At 45.1% G+C, this 23,089-nt stretch overlaps 1 protein-coding gene across 4 annotated transcripts in view; it reads right to left on the bottom strand.

Annotated features, from left to right (window-relative positions):
- Positions 1-23,089, bottom strand: part of NARS2 (asparaginyl-tRNA synthetase 2, mitochondrial) — a 55,690-nt gene that overhangs the window by 7,199 nt on the left and 25,402 nt on the right. Inside the window, exons 7-14 of one of the 4 annotated variants that reach the window (XM_087756718.1) lie at positions 22,089-22,172; positions 14,949-15,081; positions 8,350-8,448; positions 7,038-7,075; positions 5,167-5,233; positions 3,550-3,687; positions 2,340-2,437; positions 178-204 (exon numbers count right to left, since the gene is read on the bottom strand). In XM_087756718.1, coding sequence (XP_087612844.1) covers positions 178-204; positions 2,340-2,437; positions 3,550-3,687; positions 5,167-5,233; positions 7,038-7,075; positions 8,350-8,448; positions 14,949-15,081; positions 22,089-22,172 — 684 coding nt within the window. Of the gene's footprint in view, positions 1-177; positions 205-2,339; positions 2,438-3,549; positions 3,688-5,166; positions 5,234-7,037; positions 7,083-8,349; positions 8,449-14,948; positions 15,082-22,088; positions 22,173-23,089 lie in introns of all 4 variants that reach the window. The other 3 variants (XM_087756717.1, XM_087756720.1, XM_087756719.1) reach the window with 3 other exon arrangements.

Here is a 23,089-nt window from a genome sequence, read left to right as displayed (position 1 = left end):
TAGCATTAGATTAAATTTTGTTTAAATGAACTGGCTGTTCCATTTAGACTGGCAGTGATGGCAGGGCAACTGGGCCAAGAAACATCCCCTCAAGAACAGGATCAAAAAAAATGAAACAGTTGTTTTAAAGAGTCTCAAAAGAAGAAATATAGCTTGCAGACCAAGATGGTGTCTTACCATTGGTAGGCATCTGCGAGTCCTAATCTGTGGAACAAAAAGAAAACCCCGTGTAAGTAAAGGAACAGAAGAGAACCCACACAAGCAGCACTTGCCTGGAAGAGAATGCTACAAGAAAAGAGAAGGTCTGGTGACTAAACTCAGTCCAAAAAGGAAAGGCAGGAAATTAAGGGAAGACACCATCAGTGGCTGTCAGTTCTGGTAATCGGTAGACAATCTTGAACAGATTCCCAACATGCTTCTTAAAATATAAAGTTTGTTTTGTCAACATACAAGGTTGATCCCAGCTTCATGCAAAGATTTGTGCATATTCTTAACTTTAAGCATATCAGTAAACTGCTTGTGAATGCCTAGAGAGTACAGGCCCGAACGTTAAATTTACAAGGACATGCAGCCAACCTCATTTATGAGTGAGTCAAAATCTCTGCACGTGTGGCTATGTGGCTCCCCTTCCGTAGTGCATAAAACCACTGAACTCCCATGGCTTTATTAATGTGTGTCAACTTCTGTAAAATTACTAAATAAAACAAGCCTTTTTCTGATTGCCACTAGTGCACCCTCTCCCCTTTTCCTGCCCTGGCAAAGTCAGAGGGAAATTGTTGGGTTTTTTCCCCATTTCTCTCAACACAAACAGAAAACTGTAAGCAAAGAAAGACCACTTCTCTTCTCTTCAGCACATTGCAGCTATCCCTCACTAGAACTTGGAGAGCTATTGTGTGAAGCGTCTACAAGGAGACAAGAATCCCGTTCTTTGTCTCTCTTAGTTATGCTGGGTCTGCAGGAAGTATAATTTAAAAGCCTTAATGAAGTATTTGGGCTCAGCAGATCAGATCCCTACTACTCAAAATGGAGAAAAACATGTGAAAAGAGGTGTTATTTTTGCAGGTCATCGTCAATGCAGAGCTGTACTTTAAGGTCACTGAAGACACACCCCATGCGTAGCCTGAAATACTTCCTATGACTTTCCTGACAAACAGGAAAGTCTGGCTTCAGCCTCCACAAGGACCACTCCTGCAGCCTCACACCTTGAGGGCTGTGGACTCTAGATCTCACTAGCAAAAATTTCAAGCAAAAAAGTGCAGCAGGCAACATTGTACTTTGCTTCAGCTGAAGCATGCCTGCTTCGGGAGAGTTCGCAGGGAGACTAACAGGAAGCGTAGGGAATAATATCATCCTACAGCACAAATTGAGAACCAATGTTCTGGTGATTTTAATTGCCCTGTGCCTTTTGGATTCATTATGCCGAAATGGATTTTGCTCTTCTCCACTGACTAGATACATCTCTGTGAGCATGCTGCTGACTTAAGTCACAAATTCATTCCCAATGTGCAAATGATGTTACTCTGGGATTAATCCTCCTCCAAAATTGCTTTGCACAAGTGTATGACTGGTCCAAATGGACTCATCTGAGTTATGAAAGCTTCTTTTGAACAATCAGACAGGATCCAGGGAGTAATTGTCTATGGAGAATTACCCCATCTAGAATGTCAATTATTGTTAACTAAACAGCAGCTCTGATATTCTGACACTGAATTTAGCTGAAAATTACTCACAGTCACATGATCCAGAACAAAGCAGCAAGGAAAGAGCCATATGACTCAGAACAGGTCCCAAGCACTTCCAATGAAGCTTCCCACCAAACTGTTCGCAAAGAACTGTATTGTCTTAAATGATGCCACTGAGGCCAGCTGCATCACTGCTAGCAAAGCTTCCGACTAAAACTGCAACTCCTCAGTTACACAATGTGATGACAAATCTATCTAAGCTCTGTCTACGTGACAACTTCCACCTTCGCAATCCACTCTCAGTCACAAAAGCTGCAAAGAAAAGGCTCAAGGATGAAGTGCCTCATACAAGACCCTGTTCCAGACAGTCCCAGCAGAGCTGAGGCATTCTGCTGCCCTGGCTTCCCAGCATAAAATAAACTCTTCTTTGATGAACTAAAACAGGGAGGCAGTTTCCGCACCTACAACAGAAGTACAAGAACTTCTTCACCAGTTTGCAATCACCTACTCAAATAAATAGATATCTCAAAGACAAAAATAGGCTTTTTTAAAATAGCGTTAGTTGCCCTTCCACTTCTCTGTCTTGCAAACCACTGAGAGCTGCTGAAACACTCTCTTGGTCAGGCTAGTCTCCCAGCACGTGTGGGTTTTCCATACCTCTGTAAGCGTGATTCAAGGAAGGGCAGTCGCTCCTCTCTCAAGCTGCCTCCGCACAACTCCCCTATTCCTGATACGAGGAGATCAACAGCAGCAACCTTAAAAGAAAGAAACCTAACGTAAGTCATGCCATGTAGCCATACAGTCTACAGCAGAAGTACAGTTGACACTGGATGGCTCTTTGTAAAAAGCCACTGTAATTCTTTTATTGAGTCCAGGACACCTAGGTAAGTATTTGCAAATGCTTGAAAAGTCCCTTGTTGACAGGAGAAGGCTGGGAGGGAACTTTACAATGATAAAAATCAGTAAGCCTAGAGAAAACCTAAACAAGTGCAGTGATGTTCCAGACTGAGGACATCCACAGCCGGTGGTGTGAACTGAATCCCACCAGGTTACTCTGGTGACAACCTGTGCATGTAGGCAAGCCTGTGCAGGGGACAAAGAACCCAACAGCAGCTCACAAGGAGGCAAAAAGCCATAGGCAAGTTTCCCATTAGAGTTTAAGGTGCTCTGATCCTTGTAACTCATATTTACCCATCTGCCCCCACTCCTTGAGCCAGCTCTAGTGGTAATGATATCAATGGATCAATGGCACTGATGTGCTGATCCAAGTGTTAGGATCCCAGAGCTATCACCTATGCTGTTAGGTTTGGGCTGGTTTTCTTCCGTTTTGTTTTGTAGAGTTACTTCTCTTATCCCACAGCTGAACTGTTGCTAGAATTAAAGCCAGTGAAGCAACAGTGGCACACGGTGGGGCAGTTGCTTGAATTATACCTTCAACAATGAGACACCTGGAGGAAGAGTTTATGTCTTGTGTCCATCTGCTATTTGAGGATTACATGGATGGTAGGTTTGGATGACAAGAGAATCATAGGCTGCTTGGAGCCATCCAATTCTAGGCATTTCACCTAGTAGTACAGAAGTCTACCAGGAAAAGAAATAAACTATGGCAAATCTGTCTTAAAGACTTAAGCAAAAACTTAACGCTACCCAACGCCTGAATCCTCCTCCTGTTTTTCCTGCTTTGGGGACTTCATAGAAGCATAGAATTCTTCTGCAACAGGAAAACAACTGAACAGGATCACCTTGATGGTCACGTCTTATCTTGGACTTCTTGACCGGAGGCCCAACAAAAGACTATCCTCATCTGTCTATCTATCAGTAGCTAAGACACATACCTAGCCAAAAAAAGAGGTGGAAGTGGACTCACTGTGTGTTGAGGTCCATCTTCATTGTCCCGCATGTAGAAAGGTTTGAGGTTGTATGGGTAGTTAATCACAAACACGGGAACCTCACCACAGTGCTTCACCAGGTACTTTTCATGTTCTGTTTGGAGGTCACAGCCCCACTGTAAAGACAGAAAAAGGGACCTGGGATCCTGCTTTGGTGCATCTTGCCTGTGGCAAGAGACACAGCAAAATCCCTGCGTAGGAGAGATGTGCAGCTTTGAATAACATGAAACCAACCACAGCAACTTCTCACACAAGCCACTGGGAAAATTTGCTAAGCAGACAGAGTTTCACGAGTTTTAAGGTAGAGCAAAGCAATGAAAATAACATGGTTTAACTTCCACAGACCAGGGCCAGATCATCTCTGCATGAAGCCCCAGCATCTGGTATCAAATCAGAAAAAAACCCAACCAAACAAACAAAAACCCCCAAACCACACTCTGCATAGCTGAAGGGAAATAGGCACCTATCCAGAATCAGCTTACTCAAAAATCAGCCTTATTTCAGTATTACCTTTGGTATATAGAAAGCAGCTTTACTAGGCTGACTGCTCTCTTCCCTGCTTTGTCCTGTTACATGCTACATTAATTCTCATTTAAGAAAACCCAGTATCCTACCAATCAATTCTTTGTTAACAGAAACCTTGGACATTTGCAATGTCCTTCATGTCTCCTTTCTTCCAGCAATGTTATACATTTTGTGGCTTTTGACCAGGGACCTCCAGTCCACTATAGGTGTGCCAAGAATATCGGGAGAGCAGAAGCAGAAAGGGTAACAGATATTCTGCAGACTCTCCTCATCTCAAAATATCCTGAATTTGCTGCCTCAGATCAAGGCAGTACAAATACAGGATTTGAGGTTCTACACCCACTTGTACACAGGGATGAGACAGCTACCCAACTGGCTACGAAGGTAGCTTCAGCCAGTGAGTTATTTTCCTCAAAGCATCAGAATCAGATAAAGATTAACCAGTATACACATGAGACGAGCACCACCATGAATGCCCTCCCTGCAGGTGTTTGAAATGAGGCAAAATATGACTTTCAGAAACCCATAATCTAACAGTGTTAGAAAGACCAGCACGTGATTCTTTTTCCCAGTCAACATCTATACTTTGGAAAGACAAGGGATTCCCTTTACCTACACCTAGATTACACGGTATTTTGACATGGTTTTGGCTTATTAGTCCTTGTCGAACTTTTGGTGCTGTTCTAGTATCATTCCTTTATTTGAGGACTATTACAGCAACCCTCCTTAGATGACTGCTACTGAATCCACAACACACTTGGCACTACTTGCAAAAAGAGAAAGGGCTTTTGCCAAAGCCTTGGTCCTTCAACAGCAAACTCATCACTTCCTTCCCTGCAAATGTTACATGGTCTTCTGCTACAGAACTCACACCTTATATTGCTCCCATTTCACCTTCAAAGGGCAAAAGTTATACCTGGGTTACAACTGAGCAAACACCCCAGGAGGCAGATAACCGGTGCAAAGTAACAACTCTTGTGGTATCAGAAAGAGAGAAATGAGATCTACAAAGTTCAATCTGGCTGTGTGCATGAACAGGCACAGGGACAAGCCAGCGGGCAACTACCTACCTCTGGCTTGAAAGAGAAAGTTTGAGAAGCTTGCTTCAAAATTTCCACTGCTTCATTGTAGGAAATACTGCAAGAGAAAAAAAAAAAAAAAAGTCTTTTAAGATAACTATGAAAGGAATAACAAGAAAGTTTTCTGGCTAAGTGCCGCAACTGGAAAATTAAGGAGGCATTTCCCCACCACCATGCCAATTTGTGCTGTGATGTCAGACTTCCCAGCAATGCTTCTTTGGACAGAAACCAAAAACCATTTTACGTGGCAAGAACCCTATGTTTTCCTGTGCCTCAGCTGCATGCAGGGCAGGAAGTGCTCAGCTCTCAAGACACTTTTGCATTATTGCAATGTTGCATTTCAGCCAGAAGCGAGCTCTGCAGACAACTGCTCCATAGAGATTTGTGGATTTTTTTTTTTAACAAAACAATATGCCCTCATCGGCACAGCTCCAACAACATAGCTCCACTGTTCCACATGGTGTTAGGCAAAAATAACAGCCCAGAGTGCAAAGGGCTTGTAGCTCAAATATTTTCATTTTACTTTGTAAAAATCTCAAGATTTATTGCAGCAATGTTTCTCTACTCCTTGGACAGATCTGAGAGCAGGTTCTCCACTGACTTCCACCAGGTCAAAAGAACAGCATCATGGCAGAGCAAACAGAAAAAGTGCAATGAAAAATGCTGCAGGTTTGATAACTGGAAATCAAGACTCAATGGAAGATACTTTTGCTGACAAGTTTTCCACATACAAAGCAAATGTTGTGGACAGAGAGAAGAAAGAATAACCCGACCACAAGAATTTCATCTCTCTGTATCATTGGCTAAATCCAATTATAAACCAAATTCCCTGAAGAGCATGAGCTCTTTACAGCCAGCTATAAGGTTTCACTAATACAGGGGAGGCTTCTGGAGGAAATACCTCAGGAAGGAATATATTGCTCCGTGTGTTTGGGTTATGCGAGGCCATGGTCCTAAACGAGGAATATCACCGGCACAGGTTCAACGCACGTAACTGATGTGTGTGAGCCAGGAATGCCCCAGATCTGCCAGCAGCTGATGAAGTTAGAGACCAAGAGGGAGAGAGAGATGGGCTGACTCACTCTCTTTTTCCTTGGACCATGGGAGAAGCTGAGTGCAACTCTGTCCTCTCCGGAATATCAGTTAGATCCAAAGAGAGGACTGAAATGGGGAGACAGCGACTTCACTGAGGTTCCCCATGGTCCTTATGCAGGCACGAGGCACAGCGAGGATCTATCGTGATCCTGTTGCCCAGCCGTGGCTGTAGCTGCTTCACAGGAAAACCAGTGCCGGGCTGAGCAGCCCTGCAGTATTCTGTGGGGTAAATGGAGAACACCACAATTTGAAGAGAGAGGCGAGAGTAGGGAAGAGGAGATATTCTTGGGGGCCAAGGCGGGAAACCAAAGCCCTTCAGTTCTTTAGCACATAGACAACTGGGAAAAGGAGTTGCACAAGCAATCGGGAATAGAAAACCCATTGGGATTTTTAAATATCAAAAAATAGTTTCATAGAAAGGAAGCCATTGGAGTGGAAGTGTGAAGGAAGGCAGAGCACCAAAGCCAAAACCAAGCAAGCCAGTGAGCAAACCACTGCACAAGTACATGCTGGAGGGAGGATACCCTCATAGAAAGAGGATTTTGTCCAGGGAAGCAAAAGCCAAAGGCCAGCAGATTCAGATGCCAGGCTCATGCGGAGATGAAAGGGCAACTGGCAAACAGTACAAGGGGAACTGCAATTCATGCTCTTTTGGAGACATTGGAACCTAGAAGACATTGAGTTGGGAAAGAAAAAGTACATATACAAAATAGGAACTCTTTCCCCAAAAGCCCTCCTCCAGATCATTTCGAAATAGAAGTACTTACGTCACAAATTTGTTCTTCAGCATTTGTTCCAACCTGTCCTTGGTCAAAACAAGAAAAAATAAAAATGTAAAGCTACTCTTAAGGGTTCAAGGGCCCAGAGGAAATTCCGAAAAGCTAACTCCTTTTAAGTTTTGATTTGTAGGTCTGCACTGTAGTCTAGATAGAATCATAGAATCGTTTAGGTTGGAAAAGACCTTCAAGATCATCAAGTCCAACCATTAACCTAACACTGCCAAGCCCACCACTAAACCATGTCCCTAAGCACCGCATCTCCCTGGCTTTTAAATACCTCCAGGGATGGGGACTCAGCCACTTCCCTGGGCAGCCTCTGCCAGTGCCTGACAGCCCTTTCAGGGGAGAAGTTTTTCCTAATATCCAACCTAAACTTCCCCTGGCGCAGCTTGAGGCCGTTCCCTCTCGTCCCATCACTTGTTACTTGGGAAAAGAGACCGACCCCCACCTCGCTACAGCCTCCTTTCAGGTAGTTGTAGAGAGCAATAAGGTCACCCCTCAGCCTCCTCTTCTCCAGACTAAACAACCCCAGTTCCCTCACAGGCTCCTCATATGACTTGTTCTCTACACCTTTCTCCAGCTTTGTTGCCTTGCTCTGGCCACGCTCCAGCCCCTCCATGGCCTTCTTGGGGTGAGGGGCCCAATGCTGAGCACAGGATTTGAGGGGTGGCCTCACCAGTGCCCAGTACAGGGGCACCATCACCTCCCTGCTCCTGCTGGCCACACTATTCCTGATACAGGCCAGGATGCCATTGGCCTTCTTGGCCACCTGGGCACACTGCTGGCTCATGTTCAGGCAGCTGTTGACCAACACCCCCCCAGCTCCTTTTCCACCAGGCAGCTCTCCAGCCGCTCCTCCCCAAGCCTGCAGCGTTGCCTGGAGTTGTTGTGCCCCAAGTGCAGGACCCGGCACTGAGCCGTGTTGAATCTCACACAGTTGGCCTCAGCCCATCGATAGAGCCTGTCCAGATCCCTCTGTAGAGATATGGATCAAAATCCACTCCCTGTCATTCAGTGCTAAAAAGGTACCTGATTTTTGGAGCTGAGGATTCAGAGGCTGCTAGATGATGTGACAGCTACAGTTCTACTACACTTCCTAATAGCTACGGAAAGCTGTGTCCTCCCTGTGTTGGCCTGAACAATCACTTAAGCGCAGGCTGACTTTTGGCTCTTCATAGTTTGTTAACACAGGGCAACACAGTAAAAAAAAAAAAAAAAAAAAAAAAATTAAGCCTCCCTATTGACAAGAGCCCTCAAAACGCATAAAAGGATTGCAGCTCTTTCCTGTCACATTTATTACCTTCTGGGCAGGAGCTATGTATTTATGAAAAAGCTCAACATCATGAGGACATTTGGAGAGCACAGTGTCTGTCGCTGTCTTGAAAAGATCTTCTATAACCTAATAGAGAAAACAGGGGTCCATGAAAAATTAACACTGCTTAGATGTCGCAGACTATAAATAAAACACAGTACACATCAGCCAAAGGGTACAGAAGGAGCTCCTGTCCTTCTGCATGGTCAGACTGCAAAAGAAGGCACCAGCTTGCTAAGGCTCCTAATTAGCAGGCTTGCTCAGTAGCTGAAGAGGAATGGAATCTGTGTTTCTGCTATGGGTTTAGGGCCTCACTGTCTGCTGATGGCCTCAGTACCCTCAGTCAGGTATCTCCAGTGAAAAAAGCACAGTTAAAATATTCAAGCAGCAGCCCTGGTCAGCCACAGACAGACACAACCGTTTCTGGTGAATGGTCTCAGATAAATTATTAGTGAGGTGCCTTTCTTGTAACGAGCAATTCAGGATTTCTGCTTTGTTGTTACAAGAGGCAGAACTAAAGGAGAGGAGAATAACCGTGTACTGTGTAGAGCCAGCCCATCAAACAGATCCCAGCTAGAGAGACCCTGCTCAGTAAGGGCAAAGCAAAGAGAACACGTACAGAGATGAGTAGAGTGCTAAAGCGGAGGACACATCAATGCAGGGATGTTTGAGAAACTAAAAAAAAGATGTGGTTTCATTTCCCTAAACTAATGTGGATTAGCTAAATGACATTAACATCCCATTTGGATATACTTATCCAGTAAAATGGGCTTCACCCATGAAGAAATTAAAATGCCATTTTGGTTCTAAACAAACAAAAACCCCCACGACCCACATGGGATGCCACTGTATTTTGATCAACCTGTTCTAAAAGTAATTTTCTCTTTTGGTTAAGCAAAGCAGACCATCCAAGACATTTGCTGCCATGCAGATTAAGAGTTCCCAAGACTCCTCGTAGTCCCATGCCTGCACAAAGCAGGTAGTCGATATCTATCTAGTACTGATGATCCCAACTCTTCTTCAAAATCACCCTCCTCATCTCCTTTGTAAGCAACAGAGCAACACAGCTGGGCTGCACGTCATCTCAGCCTGGGATGGGACTAGGTTTTTTTCCAAGAAAAAGCACCTCTGAAAGTCCTGGCACATTCCTGTTTTTTTTTTTTCCTGTGAGCATAACAACTGCTTCATTAACTGCAGAGCTGAGAGAAGCAAAGTATCCAGCAACGATACCATGGCGAGTAGCAGTCCCTTGACACCGCAAAGCCCAGGGGAGACTAATTCTGAAAAGATGAACCTGACGTTCAGTCAGTGGATGTGAGGAAGAAGCGGGTCTCTGCCTTGCGAGGAACCAGAGCTTACAGGGCAAGAGGAACAAAAGGCAGAGAAAAGAAGAAGCTGGGCTACTGATACAGACAAGATGAGATTTCAGGCATGTTGTTCGAACACTCATGTTTAGAAGAACATCCTTCATCACCTGTCCCAAACTGCTAAACGTTACTCTGCGCTGATGAACCACCTCTGCATCTCACCAGCCTAGAGAAGCTGGGAAATCAGCCCATTTTAACTCCTCCGGAGCCAAACTCAGCCTTCAGACTCCTGCATCAATCTGGCCCCCCTGTCTAAAAAGGGAAGATGCAAATAAAGGAACAGTATTATCATATGCAGATTAACAGTTTTATCCCTACTGGTACTCAAACGCAGAGGAAATGAAAAGCTAGCATTCCTGCTGCTGAGTGGCAAATAACCAAACAGTCAGCTTTGAACTTTCTTCAAAGTAGCTAGAAAAAGGCTTATGCAAATGAAATTAGAAAACTTCTTGGCAATTCATCTGGTTTCACCAGGCAGAGACGAAGGGATTTTACATTAAGCTTCCTCTTTCTAGAAAATGAAAGTATCATCTGGTTTCAGAAAAGCACGTTGTTTAATTAGCACTTTTTTTCCCTCACTGTGCGATAAAGTAACAATTAGGTTCCCACAGCATTCAACATAAACAGCTTCCTCTTGTGGAAAAAAAAATGTGGGTGGTATGGGAAAAACAATCTGAGAAATATTTCCAGGTTTGAGACTGAGGTTTTACCCTGGCAAAAAAGACAGACACGTGGGTCATGCACTGGCCTTCTCACTGCTCTTATTTATGCCAAATGCGTACTAGGCACGAACAGCGGAGGGAAAAAAGGGGAGGAAAACAAAAGCTCTCCACCTCAGAAGTTATGACTTTAAGGAGGTAATACAATGAAGGACTAGAAAGTAGGCTATCTGAAAAAATGAGTGGAGAAGCATAACCACTGGCTTGCTGGTTTGAGGGAACACGTGAACTGGAGATATAGGCCAGGTGATGGGTTTGAATGTATCCTGTAAGAAACATGTCTGATAGGAGACTTACCCAGGGAAAAAGCCATGGGAATCACAGCAAGCAGCTCATCTCAGAGGTGGGACTCTTGGTGTTCAAAAGCCCATTGATTTGGTTGCTTCATAATGGAAATGTAGAAATTGTGCTGGTAGGAGGGCAGTCGAGGAGGACACAGGTAAAAGTTTTCCCTTCTCCCTTAACCCTCCCAGCCATTCTTGATTTTCACCTTTCAAACAAGTTCAGCACTATCAATCCTGGCCTTCCCCAATGTTGCTGTGGAACTGAATGGTTAACTCTCCGATTTTGATTAGGAGCAGCTCCCAACCGTATTGTTTAATTTTAACTTGGATCTTTTGACACTGCAACTTATCCTCTTCCCAAATAAAATTATGACCAGAGTTGAAACAGAGGAAATCATCAACAAAACAGCAGTAAATGTAAGCAGCAGCAACTGAAGGTGCTGTGCGCTACAAGAAAGGTTCAAATCATCATCTTTATTACTTAAGACACTTTCGGAAAAATCGCAAGAACTGCCAGTAGGATTTTTGTTTATGCATTTACGCGGGGCATGCATATGCATGCAGTGTAGATCACAAGGTATTTACATATGAAACAATCACCAGGTGGACCATTATTTCTTGCCTTCATGCTTGCTCACACACACCATACGTGTGTGCACATATACACACACACAGAGGGGAGCTTCGCATCTGATCTCGGTCATAAAGTCTCCTCTCTCAGCTATATAACCAACAGCTCAGGACCCACTCTAAAGAGACGCTGTTGTTAGGAAAGGAAGGAGACTCCTGTCTGTCAGATCACTGCTTCACTGACCATCAAAGTTGAACAATAAATGCTGATGGAAGTTAGGAAGCAGAAAGAGCCTCAGCTATGGCAGCTGGATGCCACTTCAGAGAAGGAACCTATAGCCCCGCAGATACCCCAATGTAACTAAAGAGCTCCGCGCAAGACACTTGGAACAAACTTTTCCCATGTGATTACCAGTGTTTGTTGCCTTGAGACGGCAGTCAGATTTGCCCAACCGTCTTAGCCTTGGCACTGAAGACAGAAAGTACCCTGAGTGCAAACTATTCTGGAAGTCAAACCACACCCACGCTTCAGATCTAAGGTCCCTGAAACTGGCACTCAAAATCAGTGCTACTGTTGATTTCATTTCATGCCTGAATTCCCTTCTGTAAAACGGAGGTAATAATGCTCCATGTCACTGGGCTGTAATGACAGCAAATTAATTTTGATGAAGTACATAACCAGTGGAGGACAATACTTCTGCCCTCAGGACAGAGCTCAAATACTGTGTGTTAAATTGTATTCTCCATCTTAGAGAGATGTATTCTCCATCTCTTAAAGAGACAGTGGTGATAGGGTATGAGCTTGTTAAGAAAGACTAACACTATGCATAAACTCCCAAAAATGCCTTCAGGAAAACTTCCTTCTGGCATTTCCTAACTTTACAGGCTAAATAATGGGTTTTTTTAGCATGGTTTTTTATGTGTCTTTGATGAAATTCAATGACTGCATCATATGGCCTTTTTGAGACCCCATTAGTGTCATGAGTGAAGTGGGATCCTTTAAATCCACTGTACTGCCAAGACAGTGGGACAAAAAATAGAAGATAGTGACCTACAAATACGGCTACGTGACAGCACTGAAGGGAGAGGGTAGCACCAGGCATCTCAGAGGACAGGCGAAACTGGAGACCTTGGAGTTCCAATTCAGGGACTGGAGGGGTGATGGCTCTAGTGAGTCCAGACACTTCCAGACAAATTTGACCCCTTCCAGTGTCTTACCTGACCTTCTCCTAACTCCCTCTCTTTCTCATCCAGTTTGGAGGAAGAGTGCCGTGGGGCAACTTTGAGTCAATTTCTTGACTAGACTCTTCTGGAAAGAGGCCACGGAAGCCCCTCCTTAGCTACACCTACATACACCCTGTACGCTAAAGTCGTAATACTATCACCCAGCCATGCAGTGCAGAGTACTGCATGTGGGACTTCCCACAGAAAGTATTGTGAAACAAGTATTGTGAGAGTTTAGGCTTCTTTGTAGCACGAAAATACGTTTTGGCACAAAAAAGAATTTTAGATTGCGTGATCAAGACGCATGAGACTTCACAAGAACTGTACTACTAATTTAGGAATAACTGAGCATTACTCTGTGCAGTTACAGTGGAAAAAAAGGCTGTTCTAAGATTTTAGGCCCTTTGCTCCCGAATACATGTCACTTTGTTATTAAATCTTCTTTTTCTTTTTTTATTGTAAGGCAAGCTATGTTTCTTTTGGAGCTTTGGCTGAGAGAAAGACCTCAAGCCTCATCAGTGAACGGTAAACACATACATCTTTGTAGCAAGGCTCTTTTTTAATGGTGTATAAGCAAATACTTCAAGATGTCCCTGAAGAAGCTTAGCACTCCCAGCACACTAACTTGCTGAAGTTAGAGGTATTCAGTCCAAATGCTGAATACCAATTTTAAAAATAAATTTTAAACAATCCAGTTCTTTATGTGAGGACAAAGTTCAGATGCTAACCCTGGCCAAGAGCCCCCAAGGCTTTCAACTGGGCGTTTTGCACCAAACAAAGAACTTGCAGATGACGACAAACAGACAAGCTGCCCAACAGGCAGATACATGAGAGAACACTGAATTTAGGTCAGTTATACGGGGGAAAAAGAAACTTAACTTAGGCTTTAGAGCAGCTGTCAGGGTTTTTTTTTTGGTTTTTTTGTTGGTTTTTTTTTTCAAAGAGAGATTGCCCAAGAATTTAAAAATAAACAAAACGGGAACTCACTTCTGCAAATGAGAACATCACAAAAATAAGCATGTTGCAATGTAGACTTGCTATGAGGAATGCAAAACAATGGCTGCTATGAGCCTTTCTGTTATAGGGAAAGATGCTTGTCAAAGACTTCAGGACAGAGGGAAGAAGTGAAAGAGGAGAGCACAAGCTGAAACTTCACAAGATGTTTAGCAACAACAAAAGCCAAGCCAAGGGGGGGGAAGTTCCTCCTTTCCCTACAAATGAAAGCACTACACATTCCAGAACAGTTCTCAAATCTAATTCTCTGAATTGTCTGAACTGGCTGTCTATACTTCAAAACCTAAGAAATTAGGGTTCTCAGCACAAGAGTACAGATATGTTCATGCTGCGTTCAAGGGCTCAAATACCACTTAACAGGAGAGGCTGCTTATTATACTAGATAAAAGCAGTGAAGATTTCAATCAGCTCCTGATTACCTAAAGAAACAGGGAGCTCAGGAAGTAAGGCACAAACACATACGTATGCTATGCTCTAAGAATACACAAGTTTTTCTGAAGGAAAGAAGAGAGAAAAGAAAGGGTGGGATGCCATTAATGATGGAGCACAGAGATTCCCAACAGGTCAGTCCACACAGCCTAGTGCAATTCGGACATCCAAGACGCAGAAGCAGCACACACAAGAGAATATGTCAGCTCTCCCGTCAGGCCATACTGACTCAGCAGACTGTATACGATCCAGGCTGAAGAAACCACCACCTGGATGTTATTGTATACATCTGTAGCCAGTGCCTCAGGTCTTTTTCCTTTTACGGCTATATCTCCAACAGCCTTCCAAGGAGCTTATCTGATGTATGAGAGCCTGTGTATGAGAGCCCTTGTTTACTCACAAGTCCTACTGGGCATAAGCTGGCTTATGCTGAGACTAGTAAGATGCATTAGCATCCATCATGCGGTTAAACTGCAACCGAGAGGTCAATCCTGAAAAATCAAAAGCTAGGTGACTCTAAGGATTTCGGTCTTCTGCTAAAGCCACAGTGAACAGGGTATGCCAGGAACTGTTGTTTCTACTGGAGATTTCAATGCAGCTTTTGAGGACCTCTTTACAGAGCACACCTAGGGACACACTGCATAAATACTGCTCAGATTCACTGGAGAGACGCCGAAGGTTTTGAAGGGGAGAGTGCCACTTTCATTAGCACCAGTCAAGCACATTTACTGGCAATAGAGCGACTGTGCAGCCTCCCATTCAGATGGCGGCTGTGTTCGCACCTATCTTTTCCGTTCCAAATCCCCTCTGTGGCCTTACCTCTGCTGAGCAAACCCTGATCCTTGGGAAGTCCCTGTGCAACTCTACCTGGCTCACACAGGGTGAGAGGAGCTGCAACCTCAGCTGAGAGCAGGGCGCATAGCTCAGAGAGGAGGAGGAAGTGCTGGCACCACTCCTGCACAGACGTTTGGAGTGCCCACCTGCATGACATCTTGGAGGCTTTCAGTGAAGGACAGCTCAGCCTCCACCATATAGAACTCTGCCAGGTGCCGGCGACTCTGAGAGTTTTCCGCTCGAAACGTCGGGCCGAAGGTGAACACATGGGTAAAAGCCCTGCAAGGTAACAAGAAACAGGTAGGTCAGGCCCAGCACACAAGCGAGTCTGTTATAGTGAAAGCCCCATCCACAAGCTCACTTTTCTCTCAGGATCTAGAAGCACTCATGTTTCCACTTCATCTTTAACCAGTTTAATGGCCCTGTTGTGTATGCTGCTATTACAGTGCTTCAGCCGGGCACTAAGAGGGGTTATTCACACCTCTCCATGACTCAGCGAGGTTGCACAAACGCTATTCAGCTTTCACTGAACACCAATCATGCTCAGGACACTTTTTGTAGCTGTGTGGGAATAAAAAATGATGTTCTACAGAACCAGATCACTGGTGAAGCACCCGGACATCGCACCAGTCAGGCTCCCCTTGTCTACATCCCTTCACATTTGTTTGGTTGCAAGGTCTGACCTTCATGGGTGCTGTGACACTCCGGAGCCCAACAGAGGAGAGAGGGTCCTGCTGCTGGAGTTGCTGGGCTGGTGGTAGCCCTGAGAGGGGACTGGTGAAGCCCAGCAGGATGGATGTATGGTGTACAGCTTGCAGTCCCCCTCTAGTGGCAAGACCAAAGTTTATCGCCGAAAGAGCCTTCGAGATAATGAACCAGGTTCCTTCCACACAGCTAAAAATGGTTCAGCTAAAAGGGGTCCCTACTGCAGAGAACACATCTGGGCTATCATTTTATGCTGAAGCAACCAATGCATTTCCTATTATGAAGCTGTTTCTCCAGCCACCTTCTGGGCAGTCTATTTAAATACATCCTCTCTTGTTCTGCAGTCACGTCACGCTGCGTTACACAGGATACAAAAACCTACTTGATTCTCCCTTCATAAGAAACCTTCCTTTCAAACAGCAACACACCTTTAAAAGCTTTATTTTTACCGTGAGGAAGCTGCACTCCAAGCGATACCTTTTACACCATGGGCTATGAGCACTTGGGCACCTGGACATCCTCAAGCCAGTGAGAGCTTCCCAAACAAATGCCATGATAGCTGTGTTTCCTCCCATGCTGTATGGGAAACAAACCATGATCGGGCAGAGAGTGAGCTGCTTCATAAAAACCATGGGCAGCTGCTATCTTTGGTACATCTTTAACTCGACATTATTTTTAGCTGTAGACAGCATGTAGGAGAAAAAGAACCCCATCAGTAGAGATTAAGCACAGTTTAACACTCATGAAAGGATGCGTGCTAATTGCTGGGGTTGGCATTTGACTTGTGTCTTGCTCTGCCAGCTTTCAACTTAAAGAGGATGTTCGCTGAAGTTTCTGCACAGGCTAATTTTGTTAAACTGAAGTTTAAATAAACAATGCTACAAAAAGCAGCATTTTTCCTTTGCCCCTTATGGAGGCATCTGCACTGCAAATAAAGGAACACACACATTCTGCTTCACTCATCTGTTCCCTCATGCCACATGATGGTTAAAGGTTACGATCCAAAGAAACAGTACTTTCTTTTTCCTTGAGTTGCTAGTAGTAGACACACAAGAAGAAAGTTTCAGGTCAAGACTCTGAATACGTAGCCTGCCTGTATGTTTGTTTTCCCCGCTGGCTCTGCTTTCCCTGCTCCAGCAAATACACTGTCTGTCTCTACTTTGCTCCCGTACCTGCACTCTCTCATGCATGACCACAGCATCTACGATGCTAACCAGATTTTGCAGCAAACATCTTTCCTCAAGCATCGTTTTCAGCATGCCTCTTTTCCCTCTGCTGCCCTTCTCGCTTGCTGCGATATTACTGTAAACTTCTGCCGTCACTTGCTCATCCTCCTTCAAACTGCCCTTTGCTATACTGTCTATTAAACCTCAGCAATGTTTAGATAAGTGAGTTACCAAGACTATTACTCACTGCACAGGTCAGTATTATCTCATCAGTTCCTTGTGCTCCCCCATCTGTAGCCATCTGTTGTCTTGGGTTATAGAGAAACACGTGTTCTTCCTCACAAGGCCTTTTTGGTATTTTTCCCATATTCCTACAGCACCTGGCACAACAAGGTCTTGGATCCAAAGCTTAAGAGCCTCAACTGCTATAGCAATACAAACAAATATGAAACAATGAGTCACTCAGCCAAAATTGTTCAATGTTTAAGGCATAACTGGTCAAAAACTTTTGCTTGCCAGGCCACAGAGGTTGGCCTACAGTGGGAAACAGGAGATGCAGGTTCTTGTGCTACCTGTGCCCATGTTTCAGGCTTTTGCTAAAATATCTCAATTTGGGGCTCTTCAGTTAAAGAAAGAATTTTCCCTAAATAATTCGGTTTAGTCACAAGTTCAGATTGTGACTGGGCCAGCGCTGGACACAAGACAACAATATTTTGAAGAGCCTGCAATTGCTGAAGTGCCCGCCCAGGACTGCTGGGTTTGATGTACAGGTCTCTAATTTCTCCCTGGCATGAAGTCTTCAAAAATTAATGCTTAAAACTAAAGTGTGATACCAGCTGGCTAGGAGGGGATCCTGTCCCACAGAGCAGCAGTCTGGCTCCAGTGAGACACACGTTTCTCGGCTGCTGTCCAGGCACGGGCACCGACACTTCCCTTGGTGCAGGTGACAGTGGCAGATGACAGTCTCCAGCAATGCAGGCACTTTGAACTGTACTTATTTCCTACTTGCGGCCCAAGCATGATGCCTAGATACTTGTCTTCCAAAGGGGCTCGCTGGCTGCAAGATACATAAAAGTAATAAAAAAAAAAAAATAAGAAAATCCTTATTGCTCCGAGATGTCAACTGTGGTCAAACACTGTCCAGTCACAGATCGATTTTGTGCTGCAAGAATAAAGCCTCTCTGTGCCTGAGACAGAGCTTTTGGAGAAGACAAGTGCAGAACAACTCCCACACAAACCAATTTTAGTCTTTTCTCTGCTCTAGGCATCCTGCTGGGACCAATCTTCTCTAACTTGTACACCGAGCACCACCTACATTTACAAAATGAACCATTAGCACCGCAACTTCATGGTCTGCCTCAAGGTGCTCAACAACAGCAGGGGTAAGGGCTTTGTGATAGCCTGTAGAGAACCTAACGTCACTGGTGTAGGGCTGAATTTGCCTTCCTGCCCCTTGAAAGAAGAAAAAAAAAAACCCAAACAAAAACCCAAACCCCAAAATAAACCCACATCTGCAGGGAGGAGAGGAATCATTCATTTCTCAGGCTAATTGTAAAGGGAAAAGATAGATACAAGTAACTGTGAGAACTTCACCACAATCCTGGGACCCTGGCGAAGGGAAACGAGCCAGATGTCATGCTGGCAAAGTGATCAAAGGAGCACAGTAAATGCAAGTCATCTGGTAACGGCAATGCAGCACTGACCAGAGGCCTGGACATAACAGAGAAGCACAGCTAAAAATACATATAGTCACTGTTATCAACTCCAAGCATGAAGAACTATTTTTCATCCAGGCGTTCATATACTGTTTGCTGTGCTCTGCCATTCAAGACATTAAGCAAATGTATGTTACACAAATCTGACCTTTATTTGTACTTCATCTGCTATTAAAAAACATATCTGTGATTTGATACGCTGCTGTATCACAGTGAGCATGTATAAATATATTTGAAAAGAGGGATGGGAGCTGACTCTGCTCCAATTTCATGGTACCGAGGGGAAAACCAGTCATTTTTTTCTGTGTGCATTCAGCACCTAGCACAATGGAGCCTCAGTCCAGGGCTGTGACTCCTATGCTCTACGATGCAAATAATCAATCATTTAACATTCCCAGACCTCTGCAAGACTTCCAGCATTTAAAAATAACTTGAAAATTCTGGCTAAGTCTCCAAAAGTGCCTAGGTCAGTTGGGGTTGTGGGCACTCAAGAGTCTTTAAAAAAAAAAAATCAGTAGCGCTAATTCCCCATCTCAAACAAAAGCACACACACAGGAGGGAAAAAAAACCAAAGAAAGCAAGCCCAATAATCTGTCGAGCCTTTTTCCTTAGCCATTACAGGCAGAGCAGTAATGTCTGTAACACTGTCCTTGTACGTGCTACCGAAGAACACAAGAGAGGCTTTGAAACGAGTCCCTTTGCAGTTAGCTTCACCCAGCTCGGAGCTCTGGACAGCAAGCCCAAGCTCATTGATGCAGTTCACAGGCGCTGTCGGGGTCGACACCAGAAGAAGGCACAGAGCCGCTTAATTAATTGCTCCCTTTCTGGGACCGTATTTTGCTCTGCCCGGTTCTCTGGGAAAATTTGAGAGCTTAATGTGGAGGCCAAGAGAATACCCACAGTGCTCCCTCCAACAGGCTGAAACGCTGCAAAAGCCAGGGCCCCATCCTGCACAACGCTGAGCTTGCCTGCCCCAGCCCAGCAAAGGGCTTGGCCACCTCCTAGGGACAGGCTCACGGGAGTCCCTTTGGATGCAGACAGCAGCGGCTCGATGTGTCAGTGGAGCCCAGCAATCCTCTGCCTGGACGATTGCTCATTCTTGCACAGGCTGCATTTGTGATCTCCACCCTATGAACACCCAGGAGGGAGAAACTTTCCCCTTTTCAACCTTATTTTACATGCTACTAAAACCCTCTCCAGAAGCAGCTACCTCTCCCCCTTTGAGAGCTTTACGCCGTGCAGAATGAAATCTCATTTCATTTGAACTTGTTGACAATTCATTATTGAGGCAGTGGTAGAAACCAATAGAGAAGTATAAAGTATCCGTGCCCAAAGCTGCTTAAAATCATCCTTTTAATTAAACTCACGCAATGTTTGTAGGTCTGAGCGTCTCTGCCTTACTGGCAATTTTTGCACTGCAATCCAAATATAATTAATTGTGCCAATGGTTCCCAAGCCAAGAATGGATTGTGCTCCTTTTCTGAGCCAGTACTCCATGCTGCTACTGGGGTAATAAAGACTTATTTGTGCTGTCGAACCAAGGGGATATAACTCTGAGCAAGGCTATTAATCAAGAAGATGCAATCCCTGCACAGTCAGCTTACAGCCTACACCAAGGTCACACCACAAGGTAGTGACACAGCTGGAGGCACAAGCTGGTTGTTGTGACTCAGGGCTAAGCACTAAACCACACCAGCACACACAGCTATTCATTCCTACCGTGCCCTCCTTCTCACCCCCGATTACTACAGGTGTCTGCATAAACACAAATACAGGCATTACTCTGACAAGGTCTGCACTGAAGAGTTAAGCTGGAAGGTGATTTGTGCCAAATCTTATCTTTGGCCATAGAATCACAGAATCGTTAAGGTTGGAAAAGACCCTTAAGATCATCAAGGCCAACTGTTAACCCAGCACTGCCAAGTCCACCACTAAACCATGTCCTCGAGCACCACGTCTACCCAGCTTTTAAATACCTCCAGGGATGGGGACTCAGCCCCTGCCCTGGGCAGCCTGTGCCAGGGCCTGACAGCCCTTTCGGGGAAGAAGTTTTTCCTCATATCCAACCCAAACCTGCCCTGGCGCAGCTTGAGGCCGTTCCCTCTCGTCCCATCGCTTGTTCCTGGGGAGAAGAGACCGACCCCCCCCCCGGCTCCAGCCTCCTTTCAGGCCGTTGCAGAGAGCGATGAGGGCTCTCCTCAGCCTCCTCTTCTCCAGGCTGAGCACCCCCAGCTCCCCCAGCCGCTCCTCCCCAGCCTTGGGCTCCAGCCCCTGCCCCAGCCTCGCTGCCCTGCTCTGGCCACGCTCCAGCCCCTCCATGGCCGCCTTGGGGTGAGGGGCCCAGCGCTGAGCACAGCATTCGAGGGGCGGCCTCACCACTGCCCAGCACAGGGGCACTGTCACCTCCCTGGTCCTGCTGGCCACACCATTCCTGATACAAGCCAGGGTGCCATTGGCCTTCCTGGGCACACTGCTGGCTCATGTTCAGGCAGCTGTCGACCAACACCCCCAGGTCCTTTTCCTCCAGGCAGCTCTCCAGCCGCTCCTCCCCAAGCCATGTTAAATGACCACCACATGTGACCCTTCAATGCAGTATGTTCCCCCCACCATCATCCACCAACAATGCCCCCCCCCTGCCAAATCTAGAATGCAAGAAAATGTAGCAACAATAGCTTCTAACCCAAGGACAAAACAACACATGATGTCAGCAGAGGAGGAAAGGAGAGCAAGGTGACCCTGAAGTCCAGGAGCTTAGCTTTGTCAGCCACACTGTCCTTTCCCTTTGGAAGGAAAGAAATTAATAAAACGAGCCATCCAATTTAATTCCACTCTGTTCCGGCATGACCATATTCATTGTGAGGATGGGGGACCTGCCAGCTCCATCGAAACAAGCAGATGACTTTGCTCAGCTGCCAGGAGACACGAGTTGGCTGCAGTGCTTGACCCAAGCGTGACTGGGATTGTTCAGGGATGCTGGAATTTGTATGTTGAAAGATGTTCTGGCCCGATGCAAGAAACCACACGCACACAGACAACCGTTCAAACATACCGATCCAATGCCTCCAGGGTCTAGTTTTTAGAGGAGCAGGAAACACAGGGCTCCTAATGATGCTAGTGAGGTATGGGTGCCCAGCAGTTTGGAGACGAGGGAGAATGTTTTACATCCTTGAGCTGGGTAGACTGTGTTAAAATGAAACCTCAGAGTTGGACAGAAACACCTGGTTTTTAACCTCAATGTAAAAATAATACTCCCATTAGTATTGTTTGGCGGTTTGGATTTTGCACAATGAAAATGCACGTGTTTCTGTTGAGAAGGCGGTGGGGGGACTGAATTTTATCCAGAAAAAAAAGCAGAAAAGGGAGTTTTAAAAGATTCCTCATAGAATCTGCCACTTCTGTCTGCCCTCCGAGGAAGCGCAGATGAGAAAAGCTGCATCTTAACAAGGGCTTTTATAGCAGTACGTGAGGCTTAGGCCCGGGCAGCAGAGCTGGCATGCTGAGTGCTAAGGTTTCAATTCACGCTACAAGATGGGACTGTACTTCCTTTTGTAAGCAGCCAAAAATAAATACATAAATTAAAAAAAAACAACCCTAAGTTCCCAGACATGGACTGGGAAGTGCCAAACTTCCCCCCCAGCCAGTCAGACCGAAGCAATGCAGCAGTTTCCCTCACTGCAGCCTCCAAAGGGCAGAGTCCTACCATGCCGGCAGGGCCACGTGCGCAGCAGCACCCTCCTGCCGTGCTCCAGGACCGGCTCTCCCCCTGCCATGTCCTCTGCTCCTGCTTCAGCGGCAAGAAAAGAAGATGATGGGACAAGGATCCTCCCCGGGTCGTCCACCCCTGCTTGAAAACGATCCAGGCACATTTGAGAAATAAACAACAACATGACCCATGTGCCCTAACTACCTGGCGACGCACCCCACACTTGGTTTATTGAGCCTCACAGCACACCTAGGCGCTGTACTGTCAGTTTACAGATGGCAGGAGAATAAGGGAAAATCGAGACACAAAGGAAACAAGAGTTACCCACAGCCATATAATGTCTTCTGCTCCAGGCTCAAAGATCTCATCAGTCTGGGTCCTCCGCCCTTTTATGCGACACTTTTGTACTTTATTCTCAGTGGAGTCTTGTTTTGTCCTAGTTTTGATATTATTATTTCTAATTAAAGTCAATAAAATGACCAATTAGCAATGATAACTCAAGCTGGGCTGATGAAAGCTACCAGAGTAGTTAGGCATTTATTCAAATAACCATTTCCCATGCCCTAGCTAACAGAGATCTTCTACAAAGGAGTGATATAAAACGTTTCAAAGATTTAAATACAACAGGGAGGAAAGATCTCTTTCAAAACTTAATCATCCCAGTGACTCCTACTCTAAGCCATAAAAATACATTACCAACATGGCGGGAAGAGCAATTGTGTTAAATCTTTTTGCTTTCAGAGTGTAAAAAAACACATGTTCTCCAGAAACTGCACTATAATAGCTATGAAGAGTATTTTTTTTTTTAAATCAATTTTTTTTTGCAGATGGACACTGGTTCTAAAAACTACGCAAATATGAATCACAGCAAGAAACTGCATCAGTGAGCGCATTACTGCACAAAGGGAGCCATGGTTCAGGCCACATTTCAAAGTTTGGGTGTAGCTATTTAAAAATCTCCAAGGCCTCAAATTCTACAGTAACTAAAGAAAGTAAAT

The sequence above is a fragment of the Nipponia nippon genome, unplaced genomic scaffold (genome assembly GCF_047370975.1).
Source record: "Nipponia nippon isolate SJK-2023a ecotype South Korea unplaced genomic scaffold, ASM4737097v1 scaffold_2, whole genome shotgun sequence".
NCBI lineage: Eukaryota > Metazoa > Chordata > Aves > Pelecaniformes > Threskiornithidae > Nipponia > Nipponia nippon.
This window is presented reverse-complemented; position numbering and strand designations above follow the sequence as displayed.